The sequence below is a fragment of the Trichomonas vaginalis genome, chromosome I (genome assembly GCF_026262505.1).
Source record: "Trichomonas vaginalis G3 chromosome I, whole genome shotgun sequence".
Lineage (NCBI taxonomy): Eukaryota > Parabasalia > Trichomonadida > Trichomonadidae > Trichomonas > Trichomonas vaginalis.
In genome coordinates, this window is record NC_067203.1 from 1,150,735 (window position 1) to 1,172,273 (window position 21,539).

Genomic DNA, 21,539 nt, shown 5'->3' on the forward strand with positions numbered 1-21,539 from the left:
AGAAAAGAATACCACGTTCAGTACCAAAAGGAAAGGAAAAGAACTATAAGTATATGATTTATACTGAAGAGTTGGAGAAAGAAGAAGACAGAGATATGGTTATGTTGCATTTAGTGAGAAGAAACAACAAGAGCTTTTATGACTTAGCTAAAATATATAAATCTGACAGAAACTGGTTCTATCGTGAAAACTTACCGATTTCAATGACACCTAATGAGCAAATAAAGGAAATTGTCAAAAATACTCTTCCTCAAACACACTATGACATCAAAGGTTGCACAATACTTACATTCAAAGAAGACTTAACATTGCTAAAGGAAAAAATAACAGAATATTTTGATAACTTCAAAGAGGAAGAATAAAAAAACTTTTTTTGTTCAATGCTTTGAAATTTTATACAAAAATATATTTTTGGTTAAATAGCTTCAGGGTCAATTTCTTCAACCATTTCACTTCCTTCGTCAATGTCAATAGAAGCTTCTTCAACCTTTGGTAAGAACTTTTGTATAACATCTTTGTTCGTTATTGTCTTCAGAGATGAAGGATAATATTTCACATTTATTTCACCCTTCTTATATTCTTTCTGTTCGGAAAGATTCATAGCAATACTGAAGAAGTCAATGTTGGAGTTCTTTATGACAGTATAGTGTGTATCTTTGACATTCACGAAGAAACTCTTTTGTTTCAAAACTACTGCTAACTCTTGTGAAGTATAACGTTTGCGGTCAATGACGATAGCTAATGGTCTGACATACTGACCAAACTTAGATTCTTTCACAAACTTCTTGTTAAAGATAACATTAACGTTTGAAGCATTATTGAACTCATTCTTGATGGCAGTAGCGAGAGCATTGTATGAAAAGAACTTGCAATCTTGCATGTGTTTCATTAAAATAAAAATATTAAATTATTTTGAAAAATAACTTAAAAAAAATCTAATCTAATTTTTTCAAAAAATATTTTTTTATTTCCTACTAAAGATGTATCGGAAGTTGTCTAAGTTAGAACACTCGGAAATAAAACAACTTCTTACAGAAGCTAATATAGATGTTGCAAAGCATTACGCAACAAACAAAAAAGCACTCGCTGACTTCATTAAAGACTATAATGGTGCAATAAGTTATGATAGAATTCATGAGTTCATAAAGCCGCAACGCGGCGAGGACGAAGTCCATGCAAGAGCATTTCCTTTAAATGACATTGCTATTGACTTATATCATAGACGTTCAGTACCTCATGAAGTAAGAAGAGAAATGTTTGACATAACAAATGCAAACGTTGGTCAAGAAGAGCTCTTTCCATGAAGTAAGAAGAGAAATGTTTGACATAACAAATGCAAACGTTGGTGAAACACAAGAAAGAGAGATGACACACTGAAACAACAGAGAAGAGAGATGTTTAAAAGTGCTATAGAACAAGTTCGCAAAGCTAACGATGTCATTCGTTCCATTGACGACAAACCAAAAGAAGGTGAGAGATGGTTAAAGAAAGATGAAGAGAATAGGAAGAGAAATGTGAAGTCAGGCAATAGACTCATTGACTTTAACATCGAAGCTTTAGATGAACCAAACAGAGACTACTTACACAAACATTTCGGTAAGGTTTTCATGAGACTCTTAGAGAAAATTAAAATAAACTCGCAACAGAGATGGATGGTATGTTATAAACTTGGTGGAAAGTATGAATGTTCTACGTTAAACCTCAATAATATTGGAACATTACTACATCAGCTCTTGAAGGAGAACTTTATATCAGAGATAGAAGCAAATGCTGCAGGTATTGTTGAAATGCACTATGACTTCTTCTTGACAAACATAAAGAATCTTACTGAAATAAAGATGTATGATTTAACAGAATATGAAGGCTTAACGATGTCAGATGTAAAGAAAGGCAAACCAAAAAAGAGACCATATAGAGATGAAAGCACACTGACAAATGACCAGAAAGCCATTTTGGAAGCTCTTAAGCAAACAGGAAACCCAGCACTTATAGAAAGCTTTTGGAAAGATAATGGTGAAAAGAAGTTTTATAAGAAGAGAAGCGGTCAGTTCTGGAAGTATCTTTGCACATTACCTATAAATCTTGAACGCTACCAAATCTTCAATGAACTGAACAAAAGAACTGCAACACTTATGACAGAGGACAATTGTTTCGTTTATGCTTGCATTCAGGCTGGAGTAAATGAAGAAACTATTGACCACATGAGAGAAGTCATTCGTGTTAGAGACTTTCCTCAAAGTAAAGTACAAGAAATTTCTGACGCAACAGGTATAGCATTTAATGTTACCATTGGTTATTTCAATGACTCAAGACATAATGAAATAAAGAGATATATACCAAAAGAATGCGAAACTGTTAGAACTATTGACTTACTTCTTGTTGAAGACCACTACATGCTAAATGAAAGATTACCAATGACAACATACTTCATTCGAAACTATATAGAAATCTTGAAGGAGTGTGGTGGAATGAACATTGAGAAACAGATGAAATTATACAAAGAGAGAAGATAAATATGTAGTTCTATGATAGAACAACACCGCTATGGGATGTTATGAAAACATTGTGGGAGTGCAAATATTTCGAACCTATTTCTTATGGAGAACTTTTCACATATACTACTGACTATATAAACAGAACCTTGCACCATTTAAAGATTTGACATATGCTCCAAAGTATTGTGTACAACTGAAGAAGAAAGCAGAGTCAAAAGAAGTAAATAAGCTAAATGTAAATTCATTCCTGAGCACGTTTTCTTTGCTGACTTTGAGTGTAGTAGACGGCTTTCATAAAGCTTTTAACATCTGTTATGACAGTGAAGATGGTTCAGTGAGTGAAAGCATTTGGGGTCAAAACTGTGCAACAGAATTTTTGGAAAGACTTCCTGACAAGAGTTTAATATATTTCCATAACCTCAGTTATGACATAAACTTCATCTTAAGACACATGACAGAAGTGAAAGGAACTCCCATCATTAAAGGTTCACGAACAATGCAATAACTGGTTTTATAAAGGACGGGCAATTATTATAAAAGACTCTTACAGTGTTATAAATAAGAAGCTTAAACTATTTCCTGCTATGTTTAACTTACAAACAGGACCGAAAGAAGTATTTCCATATAACTACTACAGCAGTGTTTTGTTAGCAAATGACAACAGAACTGGTGTCATTTCTGAAGCATGTAAGTTTATCCATGATGCAGATACATTTATGAAGAACATAGATTCCATCAAAGGTTGCAGAATAGATGAAAACCACTTCGACTTAGAAAAATATAGCACGTTTTACTGCAAACAAGATGTAAGAATTTTAAGAGAAGGTTTTGTAAAGTTCCGCAATGACTTATTGAAAGAGTTTGATTTAAACGTTTATGACTACGTTAGTATTTTTCTATTGCTAACAAATTGTTTGAGAACAGAGTATACTTCCCGAATGGAAATCTTTATGACCTCTCAAATAAACCAAGAGAATTTATTTCGAGATGCATTCAAGGTGGAAGATGTATGTTGTCAGATAACATGAAACAAAAGAGCAAAAAGAAACTCATTGCTGACTTCGACACTGTTTCATTATATCCTTCAGCTATAGCAAGACTTTATACTTTAGAAGGTATTCCAAAAGTATTGAAGGAAGAAATGTTAAGCACAGAGTATCTCATGAGACATTTATTCGATGATGACCAAAAGGAACCCATTGGTGAAAAGTTTATGTCTGGCTTCTTTGTTCTCATTAAGATAACAGAGATTGGTATACCCAGACACTTTCATTTAATAGTTTGCGACCCTGAACTAAATCCAGAACTTAACGTTCCAAGAAGTTCAAACACTTGCTGTCTCATGTATGTTGACCATATAACATTACAAGACCTCATAAAATATCAAGGTGTCAAATGTGAAGTGTTGCAAGGATACTATTACGATGGAAACAGAGATATGAGAATAAGAGATGAAGTAAAGAAGTTGTTTGAGTTAAGGTTAAAGTATAAGAAAGAAGGAAACCCCATTACAAGAAATTATAAAACTCATTCTGAACAGCATTTATGGCAAAACTATTCTATCTCCTATTGAGTCAAAAAATAACCATAGTAAATGACAAAGATGCTATAAGATATGCTATAAGAAATTACAACCATATAGTGAAGTTCGAAGGTTTGGATGGTTCAGATAAAACTATTTTCAAGCTAACGAAAAGCATTTGCAGACACTTTAACTTCTGTCCACTTGGTGTTAATATTCTGTCTATGTCAAAACGTATTATGAATGAAGTATTCTGTACTGCTGAAGATATGGGTCTTCAAATCTTTACCAGGATACCGACAGTATGCACTTATATAATGAAGACATACCAAAGCTTGCAGCAGAGTTTAAGAAGAGATATGGTCGCGAACTTATAGAAAGAACCTTGGTCAATTTCATAGCGACTTTGCAGAAATAACACCTGGAAAACAAAGTTTAGCTTATAAAAGTATTTTCTGTGGAAAGAGAGACCTACATAGACTTACTCACTAACGATTTAAATGAAGTTGCATTTCACTGCAGAATGAAAGGCGTGAAGCAAGATGTTATTGCTTTAACCGCTAATGAAATGTTTCCTGAAGCTATACAATGCTATTACAATGAAGATAAGAACATTCACATACCTGTTGGAACATATGACAAAGACTCTGAGTTCAGTTTAATGAAACTTTACAAAGCACTTTATGATGGTCAAGAGATTGCATTCGACTTATGTAAGTCATGTCAACCTTGCTTTGCTGAAAAGTTCAACTTTTCAATAACGACTAAAACAAGCTTTATTCGTAAGTTGAAGTTCTGAGGTCATGGGCTTCGCCCTTGCCGCTAGCGGCTTATTTTTGTCAGCAATGAGGTCATGAATGAGGTCATGGGCTTCGCCCTTCGCTAGCGGCTTATTTTTGTCAGCAATGAGGTCATTCGTGATAAAAATAAAGCTAGCGTAGATTTTACAATACTGCGATGGTAGAGTTTAAGAGTTGTGCTTCAATGTAGAGACAGTCCTTCCCATCTGGAGGCAAGAACACTGGACATTTATGGTCATGAGTGGAGAACATGTCTATCCAAAACTCACGATTGAAGCCAGTTAATTTATAGTATTTAGGGTTAGGAAGTGGTGAAGTTCTTGTATGACCAATGAACTCATTTTCAACGCCTTTGGCTATATTAGAGTAAAGTATTGCTTGCTTTCTATCCCAAATGCCAGGTGTTACAATCTTTGAAAATTCATTTTTCCTCGGAAGCATTGCATCATAATTGAAAACATTCTTAAAATCATCACTTGGTTCGGAGATTTGAAATCTATACGTAATGGATTTTCTTTCTTTTTAGCGACTTCATTGAATGGTGAGAATACAATGAATTGACAGTCATGTTTCCATCTTCATTTTCATTAAATTCATAATGAAAGTCTATAAGTTGTGGCTGACTACCTTCTTCTTCAGTTGTGCAAGAAACTCACGTAAAGGCTGTAAAGTTTGTACTTCAATGTTGAACTTTTTCTCGAACATCTCATTAAATGAAATCATACATTGCAACAATGTTGTATCGTCTTTAAAGTATTTGTATATGTGAATGTTTTGGGCGCTTAAAGACTGTTCGTCATTTTCTATCTCGACTTGAAGTATAAAGTCAACCTTTCTGAAAGCACGTGTTATATACATAGATGTTATGCCAATGTACTTCTCTTCATTTATGTTCACAATCCAGTCTGTTGGAAACTTAAACGTTACTCTGTTCCCCTTTATTTTGACGTCAGGGTTTTCACTACTGAACGCAACAGATAAAGGTATTTGTCTATACATTTAGTTTGGATAAAAATAAACCATTTACTCTTTCTTTGCTTCAGCTTCCTTTGCTTTTTGTTCTTCCTTTGCTTTTGCTTCTTCTCTAGCTTTTTTCGCCAGCAAACGTGGGTTCTTCTGTCTTCCAGCAGCTAATGCAGCTAGTTGTTTTTCACTAAGTTTTCTCTTTGGTCTCTCTGGCTTTTGTTCTTGTTTTTGTTCCTTCAGTTCGGATAAAATTTGCTCACGAATTTCTTTCTTCAATGCTTCAACATCTATGACCCCTTGGGTCTTGTCCGTAGGCTTGTCTGAGTCATTTGACTGTAGATAAAAAACTAAATTAAAACTTTAACCGATGTAAAATGAGCTTGTCAAAATCAGAACGAGAGTCTATTATATTAAATGACGCAAGAGGAATACAACATCCTTTCTATTACGTAAGTCAGAGTAAAGATGGTAAAATATACGTAAGAAAAAGAAAGGTTCCATTAGCGAATACAGAGAGCGACAACATTAAGGTGCATGCAAGGGTGAAGTCCACGAAGCCCATATAAAACCTTCTGTTCAAACTGAGCCACCAAAGAACAAGAAGAAAAGAAGCCAGATGTACTTTCAATAACGAACCAAGAGCTTATTGCAAAGTTCGTGAATTTCATTGAAAAACAAACCGAGTCAAAGAACCCTGACCCGCCAGTGAAAGAAGTTGAGACAAAAGAGAATGTACAGTTCATTGAAAATGTCAAGAAACAACTTCCACCACGAATACCAAGAAGAAGAGTGAGAATAATGAAGTAAATAGATATTTTTATCTGAAGTAAATACATGCAGAACGAACAGTTAAACGAATTTACTCCAGCAGAGCATATTCATCAGATTCGCTCATATTTCGATATCATAGACAATGCAGTTCAAATTGGTGACACTAATAGAAAATATTCTGACGCAAAGATTCCATCACAACCTGGAACTGCTAAAGATAACACATGGGTAACATTCAATCTCTCACCTCTGGTGAAAATATGTTGGACCTTTACAATACATTCATTACGTATAAAATGGAAGGTCAATTTATTGTAGATAAAGAAATTGGTTCAGGTTCCAATAAAACAAACCCACCAGGATTTTGGATTGGTTTCGATGACGCTTTCTATGCAGTTGCTGGATATCAAATCCTTGCAAATGGTCGTATCGTATATTCTCAAGACAACGCAAGAGAAGAAGCATATATAACTTCAAACTCACAAACTACCGAACAAATAAAGAAAGTAGATGTTTTCTCAAAGACTCGACATGAAGATGTATGGAGTCATTCGGGAACATGCAGAACAGGACAAATTGTTAGTGGTCCAATTACAGCAGGAAAATCATTTGATTTTAAGCTTCGTTTAAGAATTCCTGTTAGAAGATTCCTTCCATTAGAAGCTATTCGATTTATTCCAGCTTTTGCAGGAAACATTCAGCTTAAAGTAAAGTTCAGTAGCGACGCCTTACAATGCACATCTATATCTGTAAATGATATCATTGCTTTCAATCCAACTCTTAAAGTTGCATTTGCTTCAGATTCAAATCCACCGACAAATAAATTTGTTCCATGGAATGAACCATTCACTATGATAACGAAGGCAGTAGAAGCTAGTGGAACAGTTACTATTACAACTGTAAACCAGCAACTATTTCGAACAAAGATGGATTTTAATGAATGTTTCATTCATCCAAAGTCATTCTCTTTAGACCCTAACATTTATACAGAACTTGTAGAACATTATACAAACGAGGCTTTATGTTTTCCTGTTAAAGTTATGGATTGGATTCCTATGGACGGTTCATTCTCAAAGAATACAGATAGTTCAAGTGCAACATTTACAGCAGCTTATACGCCTATTAATGTTAAAAGTATTTGGGCACTATTTAGAAAGAAAGACAACTATTATGTTAATTTTGAGAACCCTAAGTTTAAATATCTTCAGCTTTCCATGGGAGCTTATGGAAATATGCCTGCAGAACCTGAAAAATCATATGGACCTGTATTTTATGAAATGGTTGCGAACGCCTGCAATACAAACAATGATATGATAGGATTTAATGAAGATGTTATGAGGTCATTGGTGGATGATGGTAGTGTGGAACATAAATGGGATAGCTATGACAACACACATTTCTTATGTGGTTTTCCAACAGAAGTGGACTTTTGCTTCCAGCAAGGTCAAACATCTACTGCTCCAATAACATACAAATTGTCTGTTAAAGGACCTATTGAACTAGCAACTGAAAACGTACCAAAGCCACTTATTGGATTTATGAGGGATTGTTGCTTTGCCATTCAGGTGCGTGCTAATGGAATCCCAATAATAAGATTAGATGACTATAACTTAGCTACGGACGACAGTGAGGAATAAAGGATGAACGTTTATTTTTAAAGCTTATAAATGAGTTCTTCATCAAGCTCTCGTGAACCTTCACCATCTATGAAACAAACTTTACCAAACGATTATGGAGCACCTATTGAATATTTCTTACGAGCTGCACAATGGCAAAGAGCAGTCTCACCAAGGTTAGGTGTTCCACCAGCTCCTGTCAAAAATAGCATTTGGTCAAGTCCTTATATAAAATATGGTCTCCCACTAGGTTTGCTAGCTACAGCAGGAGCAGTTATGATGTTGAAAAGAAATAAAGCAAATGTTATAAATAATACTGAAGTAGCTGAATTTGAACAAACTCCGACACCATCGCCAAAACCAACGTCAAAACCAACGCCTTCACAAACAACACCTTCAATGACTCCTGAACCTATGAAAGTACAAACTCCTGTTCAAAAGTCAACTCCAAAACCGACTCCAACATTTAAACCAGAACCTACTCCTCAAATAAATCGTAAAACTCCTGCGTTTCCTTACTGAAAAAATAATGTTAGTTTTATTTTATTTGAACATTTTATTTAGAGTAAAATGACGACTAAAGTCACTGAAGCAATGAAACAAAAATTTTTGGTAGAATACATTAAATCAGGAGCGGTTCCAGAAGGTTTTTACGTTCATACTATGAAGGATGGTAGAGTTCAGTTTAGAAAGATAAAGCAACCATTAGATAAAGAAGGAATTTTGAGAAAGATTAAACTTCATGAGGACAACATTGCTGAACTTAAGAAGAAGTTAGAAGAGTTGGAGAAAGGAAGAGAGTTATAAAGCAATGAATTCAAGTGGGTGAAAAAAGAGGTGAGATTTCACCACTTCACCTAAATTTATTTTTGTGCTATGTTTTCATACGTGTGAGGGTGGTGATATCATTAATTTTTAAGTTTATTTTTAAGTTTATTTTTTATTTTATTTTTATATAAATGACGAAAACTATTGAGATAACAAACTACAACGGTCATGAGTTCAAGAATTTGTTCTTCGTTCCTCGTGAAAATACATTCTATCAGATACGAGGGAGAAAGGGTAAAGTTAGTTTGAGCGTTTACGACAACAAACATAATGGGAGAATATAAAGCAATAGATACAAATGGTAAACGTGTTTCATTAGCTTTGTCAAAACTTACAGTATAACTATGACAGTGATTTTGACCTATATGAAGAAGAAAGTGAGTCAGAAGATTATGAGCTGTTATGTGAAGCACAGCAATGGGAAGCGCTGCAATACTTTTGTAAATGAGAACATTAGTGGGAACGTTAGTGAGAACGTTTATTTTTTCATTAGTGAAGTCGTTAGCGAAAATGTTGGTGAGCTCGTTAGTGAAGTGGTTGGCGGCTTTGTAAATATTTAAGGTTAAGTGAGTGTTGTCGTTTTGTGTTGTAAAATATACGTTACTGGTTTTGTAAATATTTAAGGTTATATTGGGTAAGGTGGAACGCAGTGCCGCCGTACCCAAGATAACCATACTAACTGAAGTCAAAGCAACTGACTCAGTAGAAACCAAGAAGTTCATACGAAAGGTAAACTATGAGTTTCTTGGATTTCATTGCAACCACAAAGTCATGGACAAAGACTGCGATATGGTATATAAAAATGTTTCTGACATATACAAATCTGAAGAATTTAAGACCTACGACAACTTTGTTTCGTTAGTTGCAAAATGTGTATGGCAGATAAGAGATAAAGATAAAAGAGGTAAAGTATGGAACGAACAGATAAAACCAGCAACTTTTGAGTTAAAGAAAACCATTGACGCCTTAGTCATACTTGCAGGTTTTATTTCAATGTACAATGCTAAAATGAACCCACAATGTTCAAAATGTAAAGCAGCAATGAGGAAATATAACTACTCCGTCAAAGAGATAGAAAGAATGCGAAACGACTATGCTGATTTAAAGGAAGAAGCAGAGAAACCAGCAGAAGATAAAATGGACATGTTGACATTTCTGAACAAAAACTATCCAACTGCTGACGATTTCCTTCTTTCAGATGTCAAGAAGAAATATAAAGAAACCTTCGGCATTGTTAAAACATTCGATATCCTCAGCGAAGAAATCGAAGCTACAAAACTGTTTAGGATTTCAAATATACATCGTACAATTCATGTAAAACGCTTGTGAAAAAGAGGTGAGATCTAAACACTCAAAGTTAGTCTCATCTATAAACAGCTTCATATTACACTCTTGTTTGCTTCTAACAATGTTGCTTCTCTTCGGTATGTGGAATTTGTCTTGGATTGAACTTTGAAATATCTAATGTCATGAAATATGAGAACAAGTGGTTGTAAAAGTCAGATGTCAAAGTTTCTGCTAAGTCGTCAAAATATTCTGTATCTTGCATATGAGTCTGAGTTCTGACAACTACATATTCTTCTGTCAGAACTTTCTAACTTCATCGGAACAGCATGTTTGAACCATAATGAAGTTTGCAACATTTTCAAACCTTTGGTCTTTATTATTTTCTTTCAACAACTCCAACTTTGTCTGTTATAAGACTCTTCAAAGCATCTGAGTTCAAAAACTTTGTTGTATCTATACTTTGAAGTTCATTCAAACTATAAGTTTCATTCTCTATGAGGAGTTTAATATTCCACAGATGTTTTCTATGTTTGTCATATTCGGGTTCGAATAGCCTCTAATAGTTTGCATAAATATCTGTAAAGAATGTGTTCTTACCTGTTCCTTGTTTTCCAATTATAATGAGAGCAGTTTCATTTTTAAGCACTTGGAGTTGTAAGATTTTTGCAAACCAACATAAGATATACTCATAGACTCTTTCGTTTCATTGCATATAATTTCTTTGACATGGTCTAACCAAGCTTCTATAACATTTTCTTTCCATTCTACTTGTTCGTATTTTATCCAGTGAAGATAGAATAGAAGTTTGGAGAAGGTGTATAGAACTTTATACCTCGAACTGAAAATCTTCAATTTTGACAATAAGATATCCCAAGCATCTAACATCTTCATGCCAACTTTGTAGACTTATTTTCTTAAGTTTCTGTCTACATTCTTGTTCTGAAACTATTGTCGCTTTGGTTTGTTAAAGACAACATCCCATTTTCATAACATAACATTCTGGGGCAGAGTCAACATAAATGACTAAACGTTTTCAATTCTCGACTGCTTTGTTATAGTCTCTAAATGGACACATATTTCTGAAGGCTTGGAAGTCATAAAAATCTGAACATCTATTCTGTACATTTTTATAAAAATAAAAAAAAATATTTTTTTATTCTTGACTTTGTTGTTGAGCTATTTGTTGTTCTTGAGCTATTTGTTGTTGAGTTGTTCTTTGTAATACAATACTTTCACCAGTTGCATCTTCCAATTCGAAACTTTCTGCCGCATAAAGATTTCAAAACATTATTACTCCTATAGGGCTCTATTATACGTCAATGACCCAAACAAATTCAGTTTTAGGTTTGGTACAATGAGATTGTGAAATTCTTATACTGTGCTAACTCTTCTATTACTGAAGCAAACCTTCCACCGGAGCACACATCATACAAGGAACTACAAACACAACAGGTAGTCATTCACATTCAATAACAAAAGAGGTTATACAAATCTTGCAGCAGGTTCGAATAGACAGGATGCATAATATGATATTTAAGTGACCCAGTAGATTCAAGCGCAGGTATTTTCTGTGGAACCGCAGAAATCATGCCCATACTTTCACAACAAATTCAACAGCTCGGTGGCAGATTAATGCAATTTGTGACTGTATTTGCATGGTACCAGCGCGTTCATGAACGCACTTGAGCCTAGAATAAATCTTTATTTTAACATAAATGAGCTTGAAGAAAGTATTCGAACAACATCCATGGAGGTCATTTAAGAAATTCAATGAAGCTGCAAAGGTGGGGAATTAACTAACAGAGCTTAAGTGAAAAGTTCTTTGACAAAAATGTTGTACATCAAACAAAAATAACCCTTACGACTACTTTTTCCAATTTACTCCCAACACTCCTGACGCATACCAATTTGACACTCTCATTCAAAGCAAAAAGGAGACATAAACCATTCTCATCTTCATAAAGTTAACACTCGTAAAGCATATGCATATCCAATTGAAAATAAAGGAACCGTGAAGTGTTAAAGTTTACAAAAGTTGTAAGCAGAAACATAACCAAGTATTTTACAATCAGACCAAGAAGTGATACTCAGCAATGAAATCACAGAATTTCTCATAAGCATAACATAACTCAACTATACACTGAAGACCATAACCATAAACATACTCGGTATCATTAACCGCTTCATAAGAACCTCAAGATTTAAATCAAGAGCGAGACTTAACCGAAGAAACAATGAAACATTTTCTCGAAGTATATAATCCTCACACATTCTACAACAGACATACACCAAATTCAATGAACAACAACGAAGAAGAAAAGTATATACAAAAGAAACGAAGCAAAACACAAAATATCAGAAATTCCAACAATTTACTCTCATTCCTGGTAGCAAAATCGTGTAGTTTCTGACGACAAACCATTGACAAAGAAACGTTAAGGTTAAGGTCGAAATTATTATATCGTAGACTCTACGCAAGGTAATGGATATCTTTAAAGCTGCTGACGACTCCATAGCATTTACCCCGACATAAATTAGTCGAAAGTAGTAATGGCAAACTTGCTGAAACATTGACGAAGCAAAAGCCGAGGAGTGGTTATTGAAAATACTTGACTTATAACACAAACGATGACACTTATAAAGTAAGATATGAAGGAGGCGTTGGAAGTGTTATACCATCTAAGAACTTGAGAGAATCTAAACCAAACTCTCTGGGACCATTAGAGCGGGAGTACTGGAAAGATAAAACATATGCAGAAAGAATAAAGAAATTCTTCTAAACTTTTTTTTCGTTGGACTGTAAATCAACATAATGAGAACAGTCATGTATTATTAAATGTACCATTTATTTTTGTCATAAATTTACACAGAAAAAATGTTTAGGTGAAGAGTGAAATTCATCCTGTTTTTTCACCTGTTTTCTCACCCTAGTTATTTTATAACGTTCACATGTAAACGTTATTTTTTTAAATTTTGTGATAAACTAACGGTTTGACACAAACCCTAAAAATTATTTTACTCAGAATTTTGTGCTAAATTCAGTAAAAAATAATGTTTAGGTGAAAGGTGAAGATGTCACCCGTTTTCTTCACACTGTTTTCTCACCCAGTTTTCACAAAGCGTTTTACGCATGAATTGTACATGTATATTGGAAATCCTAAACAATTTCGTAAGCTTCTATTTCTCTGTCAGTATGTCAAAAGTTTTTAACAATGCCGAAAGTTTCTTTTTATATTTCTTCTTGACGTCAGATAGAAGGAATCGTCAGCCAGTTGGATAGTTTTTTGTTCAGAAAATGCTAACATGTCCATTTTATTTTCTGCTGGCTTTTCTGCTTCTTTCTTTTAAGTCTGCATAGTCGTTTTCTCTATTCTTTTATCTCTTTGACGGAGTAGTTATATTCCTAATTGCTGCTTTACATTTAGAACATTGCGGATTCATTTTTGCGTTATATTCTGAACCTTACCTGCTAAAACAACTAAGGCGTCAATGGTTTTCTTAACTCAAAAGCAGTTGTCTTATCTGTTCGTTCCATTCCATATTTTACCTCTTCTATCTTTATCTCTTATCTGCCATCACATTCAGCAACTAACGAAACAAAGTTATCGATAGGTCTTAAACTCCCCGATTTATATATGTCAAGAACATTCTTATATACATGTCGCAATCTTGGTCATAACCTTATGGTTGCAATGAAATCGCTAGAAACTCAAGTTTACCTTCGAATGAAACTTCTTTATTTCTACTGAGTCAGTTGGTTTCACTTCTATTTCATCGAATTCAGGAATAGTTAGTTTTTGATGCTGAATTTCAGGTAGTTTAGGTAAATGGTCAATAATGTCCTGCATTCATAAAGATACTGTTCATTTGTTTCATCTTTCGCACTACAGTCTAAATTACTTTGTAAAAGTTCTTGCTTTATGCTTCTGGATTTTTGTTTTCGAAAGTATATGAAGAAGGAATGAAGCTTTTCATTCTCTTAACATAGATGTTGGATTCATGACTAACGAGTTTGGTGAAGTTGTTGTGGACAGAGTCCGCGTTCGCGCTTGAATTGTTGTTGTGCCGATTGTTGAAACATATCTTTACATACAAAATAAAAAAATAAATAAAAAATAAAACTAAAGTTATTTTTTCTATCTTAGGAAATTCATGAAAATTCATGAAGGGTGAGAATTAGGTGAAAAAGAGGTGACATCTCACCTCTTACCTATAATATATTTTTGGTCATTTACACTCATTACGAAGAAGTTATGACAAAGCATTTACGAAAAGTTATGACAAAGCATTTCGAGAAGTTATGGAACAAGTCACGAGGTGAAAAAGAGGTGAGAAAACAGGTGACATCTCACCTCTTCACCTAAATTATATTTAAGGTCAAAGCTTCCAGAGAGAAAAGATTCCTCATTCGCTAAAGGATTCCAAAAATGAAAAATCATTGATTTCGGCTGAGAAAACAGCAAAACCCTTCTTCACGGGAACAAGAAATAAAAGAAGAAATAAAGTAAATTTTTTTTATTCCGTGGACGAATAGAGCACTTTTATGACACTTTTTATTCACGAACAAACAAGACAAATAAGAAAATAAGAAAATACGGCGCTGTCGCGTTCGAACCACAGACCTTGACCCCTCCATAACACCACCTTAGACCACTGTGCTACGTAGCCTGTCGACATAAGATTTATATAATTGCATATTTGACGTAAATTTATTTCCATCTGCTTCCACTGCATAGATATTCATACGTGTTTAAAGACATTCATTAAACTTCTTTTCTATTGCATCTAATCTTGCGTTATTTTTTTTCAAATAACCTTGTCTGTATTCTTCATCATCTCCAGCAGTGTTTGGGTCTTCACCGTTTAAAATATTCATTGTTAACCAATTTTTTATCTACAAATTTATTAGTGTTTTGATTCACTTCGTTATGATAACGGTCATATTCTTTCAATACGTAAGTGAAGACAAAATGCGTCGTACTTCATTCTAAAAGCTTAAAGAACTTTCAACACAGTTTTGAGGTCTGTCAGTGCGTCAATGAGATAGTATTCGAAGTCAGTCAATAATCTTTTTAAAGTCATTTATACAGGATAAAATTTAATGTTGTGAAGAAATAGTGTTTATCTCAAAAAAATAAAGTTAGTTTTTTATTTTATTTATTTTTTTATCCTGTATGTAAGAACAGTAATGTCAACATTAGAGAAACAAACTGCTATCGTTCATGAAGCATAAATGAAGAATACGAAATACATACAATATAACAAACAATTGAGACTCATTCGTTTCATCAAAGATGATATGTTCAAATGCAAAAATATTTGACGGCTTGTTTTGCTCCAGATACTAAGCTTCCTAAAGACTGGTTTAGGACCAAAGCACCATAGACTATTAAGTGAAGCACAGCGAGACGTACTTTTTTCTGAAAACAGTGAAGAACAGCGAGTAGTAAAAATCCAGTTCGCCAAAAACCTCTATGAAAACCGTGAAAAATTGCCAAACGGTTTGAGAGGATATATGTTCATAGACTTCTCGTAAATGTTGTAGCATGTGGGCTTCACCTCGTTTATGCTTGGTATGTTGTAAACCTTACTTGACGAAATTCACAGCAAGAACGCGAACAGATGAAAAGAAACTTCAAGCAAAAGATGAAGTCATTGAATCCAAAGACAAAAGCATACAGAAAGAAATACCACGTTCAGTACCAAAAGGAAAGGAAAAGACTATAAGTATATGATTTATATGAAGAGTTGGAGAAAGAAGAAGACAGAGATATGGTTATGTTGCATTTAGTGAGAAGAAACAACAAGAGCTTTTATGACTTAGCTAAAATATATAAATCTGACGAAACTGTTCTATCGTGAAAACTTACGATTTCAATGACACCTAATGAGCAAATAAAGGAAATTGTCAAAATACTCTTCCTCAAACACCTATGACTCAAGAGTTGGCAACCAATACTTAATTCAAAGAAGATTAACATTGCTAAAGGAAAAAATAACAGAATATTTTGATAACTTCAAAGAGGAAGAAAAAAAAACTTTTTTTGTTTCAATGCTTTGAAATTTTATACAAAAATATATTTTTGGTTAAATAGCTCAGGGTCAATTTCTTCAACCATTTACTTCCTTCGTCAATGTCAATAGAAGCTTCTTCAACCTTTGGTAAAACTTTTGTATAACAATCTTTGTTCGTTATTGTCTTCAGATGAAGATAATATTTCACATTTATTTCACCCTTCTTATATTTTCTGTCGAAAGATTCATAGCAATACTGAAGAAATCAATGTTGGAGTTCTTTATGACAGTATAGTGTGTATCCTTTGACATTCACGAAAGAAACTCTTTTGTTTCAAAACACTGCTAACTCTTTGAAGTATAACGTTTGCGGTCAATGACGATAGCTAATGGTTCTGACATACTGACAAACTTAGATTCTTCACAAACTTCTTGTTAAAGATAACATTAACGTTTGAAGCATTATTGAACTCATTCTTGATGGCAGTAGCGAGAGCATTGTATGAAAGAACTTGCAATCTTGCATGTGTTTCATTAAAATAAAAATATTAAATTATTTTGAAAAATAACTTAAAAAATCTAATCTAATTTTTTTCAAAAATATTTTTTTATTTCACTACTAAAGAGTATCGGAAGTTGTCTTAAGTTAGAAAACACTCGGAAATAAAACAACTTCTTATCAGAAGCTAAATATAGGATGTTGCAAGCATTACGCAACAAACAAAAAAGCACTCGCTGACTTCATTTAAAGACTACAATTGTGCAATAAGTTATGATAGAATTCATGAATTCATAAAGCCGCAACGGCGCAGGAAAGTCCATGCAAGAGCATTTCCTTTAAATGACTATTGCTATTGACTTATATCATAACGTTCAGTACCTCTATGAAGTAAGAAGAGAAATGTTTGCACTAACAAATGCGAACGTTGGTCATACTCGTAAAGCTCTTTCGCCATGATGTTCGTCAAGAAAATGTTTGACATAACAAATGCAAACGTTGGTGAAAACAAGAAGAAAGACGACACACTGAAAACAGGAAGAGAGAGTTAAAAGTGCTATAGAACAAGTCGCAAAGCTAACGATGTCATTCGTTCCATTGACGACAAACCAAAAGAAGGTGAGAGATGGTTAAAGAAAGATAGAATAGGAAAGGAAATGTGAAGTCAGGCAATGACTCATTGACTTTAACATCGAAGCTTTTAGATGAACAAACAGAGAATATTTACACAAACATTTCGGTAAGGTTTTCATGAGACTCTTAGAGAAATTAAAATAACTCGCAAACAAAGATGGATGTATGTTTAAACTTGGTGGAAAGTATGAATGTTCTACGTTAAACTCAATAATATGGAACATTACTACATCAGCTCTTTGAAGGAGAACTTTATATCAGAGATAGAAGCAAATGCTGCAGGTATTGTTGAAATGCACTATGACTCTTCTTGCAAAACATAAAGATCTTACTGAAATAAAAGATGTATGATTTAACAGAATATGAAGGCTTTAACGATGTAGATGTAAAGAAAGGCAAACCAAAAAAAGAGACCATATAGAGATGAAAGCACACTGACCAAATGACCAGAAAGCCATTTTGGAAGCTTTAAGCAAAACAGGAAACCCAGCACTTATAGAAAGCTTTTGGAAAGATAATGGTGAAAAGAAGTTTTAATAAGAATAGAACGGTTCAGTTATGGAAGTATCTTTGCACATACCTATAATCTTGAAACGCTACCAAATCTTCAATGAATTGAACAAAGAACTGCAGCACTTATGACAGAAGACAATTGTTTCGTTTATGCTTGCATTCAGGCTGGAGTATAAAATGAAGAAACTATTGACCACAATGAAGAAGTCCATTCGTGTTAGAGACTTTCCTCAAAGTAAAGTACAAGAATTTCTGACGCAACAGGTATAGCATTTAATGTTACATTGGTTATTTCAATGACTCAAGACATAATGAAATAAAGAGATACATACCAAAAGAATGCGAAACTGTTAGAACTATTGACTTACTTCTTGTTGAAGACCACTAAATGCTAAATGAAAGATTACCAAATGACAACATACTTCATTCGAAACTATATAGAAATCTTGAAGAGTGTGGTGGAATGACATTGAGAAACAGATAAGATTTAACAAAGAGAGAAGATAATATTAGTTCGTTATGATAGAACAACACCGCTATGGGATGTTATGAAAAATTGTGGGAGTGAAATATTTCGAACACTATTTCTCTATGGAGAACTTTTCACAATATACTACTGACTTATATAACAGAACTGCACCATTTAAAGATTTGACATATGCTCCAAAAGTATTGTGTACAACTGAAGAAAGAAGCAGAGTCAAAAGAAGTAATAAAGCTAATGTAAATTCATTCCCTGAGCAACGTTTTCTTTGCTGACTTTGGAGTGTAGTACGGATGGCTTTCATAAAGCTTTTAACATCTGTTATGACAGTGAAGATGGTTCAGTGGAGTGAAAGCATTTGGGGTTCAGAAACTGTGCAACAGAATTTTTGGAAAAGACTTCTGACAAGAGTTTAATATATTCCATAACCTCAGTTATGACATAAACTTCATCTTAAGACACATACAGAAGTCGAAAAGGAACTCCCATCATTAAAGTCACGAACAATGCAAATAACTGGCTTATATAAAGGACGGGCAATATTATAAAGACTCTTACAGTGTTTATAAATAAAAAGCTTAACTATTTCCTGCTATGTTAACTTACAAACAGGACCGAAAGAAGTATTTTCCATATAACTACTACAGCAGTGTTTTGTTAGAAATGACAACAGAACTGGTGTCATTTCTGAAGCAGTAAGTTTATCCATGATGCAAGATACTTTAATGAAGAACATAGATTCATCCAAAAGGTTGCAGAATAGATGAAAACCACTTCGACTAGAAAAATATAGCACGTTTTACTGCAAACAAGATGTAAGAAATTTTAAGAGAAGGTTTTGTAAAGTTCCGCAATGACTTATTGAAAGGTTTGAATTAAACGTTTAAATAACGTTAGTATTTGTTCTATTGCTATATATTGTGAGAACAGAGTATACTTCCCGAATGGAAATCTTTATGACCTCTCAAATAAAACAGAGAATTTTATTTCGAGATGCATTCAAGGTGAAGATGTATGTTGTCAGATAACATGAAACAAAAGAGACAAAAAGAAACTCAATTGCTGACTTCGACACTGTTTCATTATATCCTTCAGCTATAGCAAGACTTATACTTTAGAAGGTATTCCAAAGTATTGAAGGAAGAAATGTTAAGCACAGAGTATCTATGAGACATTTATTCGATGATGACCAAAGGAACCCATTGGTGAAAAGTTTATGTCTGGTTCTTGTTCTCATTAAGATAACAGAGATTGGTAATACCAGACACTTTCATTTAATAGTTTGCGACCCTGAACTAAATCAGAACTTAACGTGCCAAGAAGTTCAAACACTTGCTGTCTCATGTTATGTTGACCATATAACATTAACAAAGACTCATAAAATATCAAAGGTTCAAATGTGAAAGTGTTGCAGGATACTATTACGATGGAAACAGAGATATGAGAATAGAGATGAAAGTAAAGAAGTTGTTTGAGTTAAAGGGTTAAAGATAAGAAAGAAGGAAACCATTACAAGAAATTATAAATACTCATTCTGAACAGCATTTATGGCAAAACTATTCTATCTCCTATTGAGTCAAAAATAACCATAGTAAATGACAAAGATGCTATAAGATATGCTATTAAGAAATTACAACCATATAGTGAAGTTCGAAGGTTTGGATGGTTCAGATAAAACTATTTTCAAGCTAACGAAAGCATTTGCAGACACTTTAACTTTCTGTCCACTTGGTGTTATATCTGTCTATGTCAAAAGTATTATGAATGTGAAGTATTCTGTACTTGCTTGAAGATATGGGTCTTCAAATCTTTACCAAGGATACCGACAGTATGCACTTATATAAATGAAGAACATACCAAAAGCTTGCAGCAGAGTTTAAGAAGAGATATGGTCGCGAATTATAGGAAAACCTTGGTCATTTCATAGCGACTTTGCAAGAAATAACACCTGGAAAACAAAGTTTAGTTATAAAGTATTTTTCTGTGGAAAGAAGACTACATAGACTTACTACTAACCGATTTAAAATGAAGTTGCATTTCCTGCAGAATGAAGGCGTGAAGCAAGATGTTATTGCTTTACCGCTAATGAAATGTTTCTGAAGTATACTATGCTATTACAATGAAGATAAGAAATCTTCACATACCTGTTGGAACATATGACAAAACTCTGAGTTCAGTTTAATGAAACTTTACAAAGCACTTTATGATGGTCAAGAGATTGCATTCGACTTATGTAAGTCATGTCAACCTTCTTTGCCTAAAAAGATTCAACTTTTCAATAACGACTAAAACAAGCTTTATTCGTAAGTTGAAGTCTGAGGTCATGGGCATTCCGCCCTTGCCGCTAGCCGGCTTATTTTTGTCAGCAATGGAGGTCATATGAGGTCATGGGCTTCGCCCTTGCCTAGCGGCTTATTTTTGTCAGCAATTGAGGTCATTCGTGATAAAATAAAGCTAGCGTAGATTTTTACAATACTCGATGGAAGAGTTTAAGTAGTTGTGCTTCAATGTAGAGACAGTCCTTCCCATCTGGAGGCAAGAAACTGGACATTTATGGTCATGAGTGAGAACATGTCTATCCAAAACTCACGATTGAAGCCAGTTAATTTATAGTATTTAGGTTAGGAAGTGTGAAGTTTCTTGTATGACCAATGAAACTCATTTTCAAACGCCTTTGGCTATATAAGAGTAAAGTATTGCTGCTTTCTATCCCAAATGCCAGGTGTTTACAATCTTTGAACATTCATTTTCCCTCGGAAGCATTGCATCATAATTGAAAAACATTCTTAAAATCATATTGGTTCAGAGATTTGAAACTTATACGTAATGGATTTTCTTTTCTTTTTAGCGACTTCATTGGAATGGTGAGAATACAATGAATTGACAGTCATGTGTTCCATTCTTCATTTTCATTAAATTCTATATGAAGAGTCTATAAGTTGTGCTGACTACCTCTTTCCTTCAGTTGTGCAAGAAACTTCACTAAAGGCTGTAAAGTTTGTAACTTCAATGTTGAACTTTTTCTCGAACATCTCATTAAATGAAATCATACATTGCAACAATGTTGTATATGCTCTTTAAAGTATTTGTATATAGTAAATGTTTTGGCG

At 33.9% G+C, this 21,539-nt stretch overlaps 6 protein-coding genes and 1 pseudogene across 7 annotated transcripts, besides 2 other annotated features; 6 read left to right on the forward strand and 1 right to left on the reverse strand.

Moving 5' to 3' along the window:
* Positions 1-9,679: part of a mobile genetic element that runs on past the window's edge.
* Positions 1-21,539: part of a mobile genetic element that runs on past both edges of the window.
* On the reverse strand, positions 618-889 carry TVAGG3_0906770 (uncharacterized protein; the record flags this gene model as incomplete). The annotated part of the gene is made up of 1 exon (XM_051251585.1): positions 618-889. A coding segment is annotated over one exon (272 nt), but the record flags the coding sequence as incomplete, so codon positions are not given.
* Positions 1,395-2,171, forward strand: TVAGG3_0906780 (organellar and viral DNA polymerase type B; the record flags this gene model as incomplete). The annotated part of the gene is made up of 1 exon (XM_051251586.1): positions 1,395-2,171. A coding segment is annotated over one exon (777 nt), but the record flags the coding sequence as incomplete, so codon positions are not given.
* Positions 6,158-6,590, forward strand: TVAGG3_0906790 (annotated as a pseudogene). The gene has a single exon. A coding segment is annotated over exon 1 (433 nt).
* On the forward strand, positions 7,595-8,191 carry TVAGG3_0906800 (uncharacterized protein; the record flags this gene model as incomplete). Its single annotated transcript, XM_051251587.1, has 1 exon — positions 7,595-8,191. The coding sequence occupies one exon, from the start codon at positions 7,595-7,597 to the stop codon at positions 8,189-8,191; it is 597 nt and encodes a 198-aa protein (XP_051077161.1).
* Positions 8,222-8,692, forward strand: TVAGG3_0906810 (repellent protein 1 family; the record flags this gene model as incomplete). The annotated part of the gene is made up of 1 exon (XM_051251588.1): positions 8,222-8,692. One exon carries the CDS (start codon positions 8,222-8,224, stop codon positions 8,690-8,692), a length of 471 nt encoding a protein of 156 aa, XP_051077162.1.
* Positions 8,741-8,963, forward strand: TVAGG3_0906820 (uncharacterized protein; the record flags this gene model as incomplete). The annotated part of the gene is made up of 1 exon (XM_051251589.1): positions 8,741-8,963. A coding segment is annotated over one exon (223 nt), but the record flags the coding sequence as incomplete, so codon positions are not given.
* TVAGG3_0906830 (organellar and viral DNA polymerase type B) lies at positions 9,770-10,327 on the forward strand (the record flags this gene model as incomplete). The annotated part of the gene is made up of 1 exon (XM_051251590.1): positions 9,770-10,327. One exon carries the CDS (start codon positions 9,770-9,772, stop codon positions 10,325-10,327), a length of 558 nt encoding a protein of 185 aa, XP_051077164.1.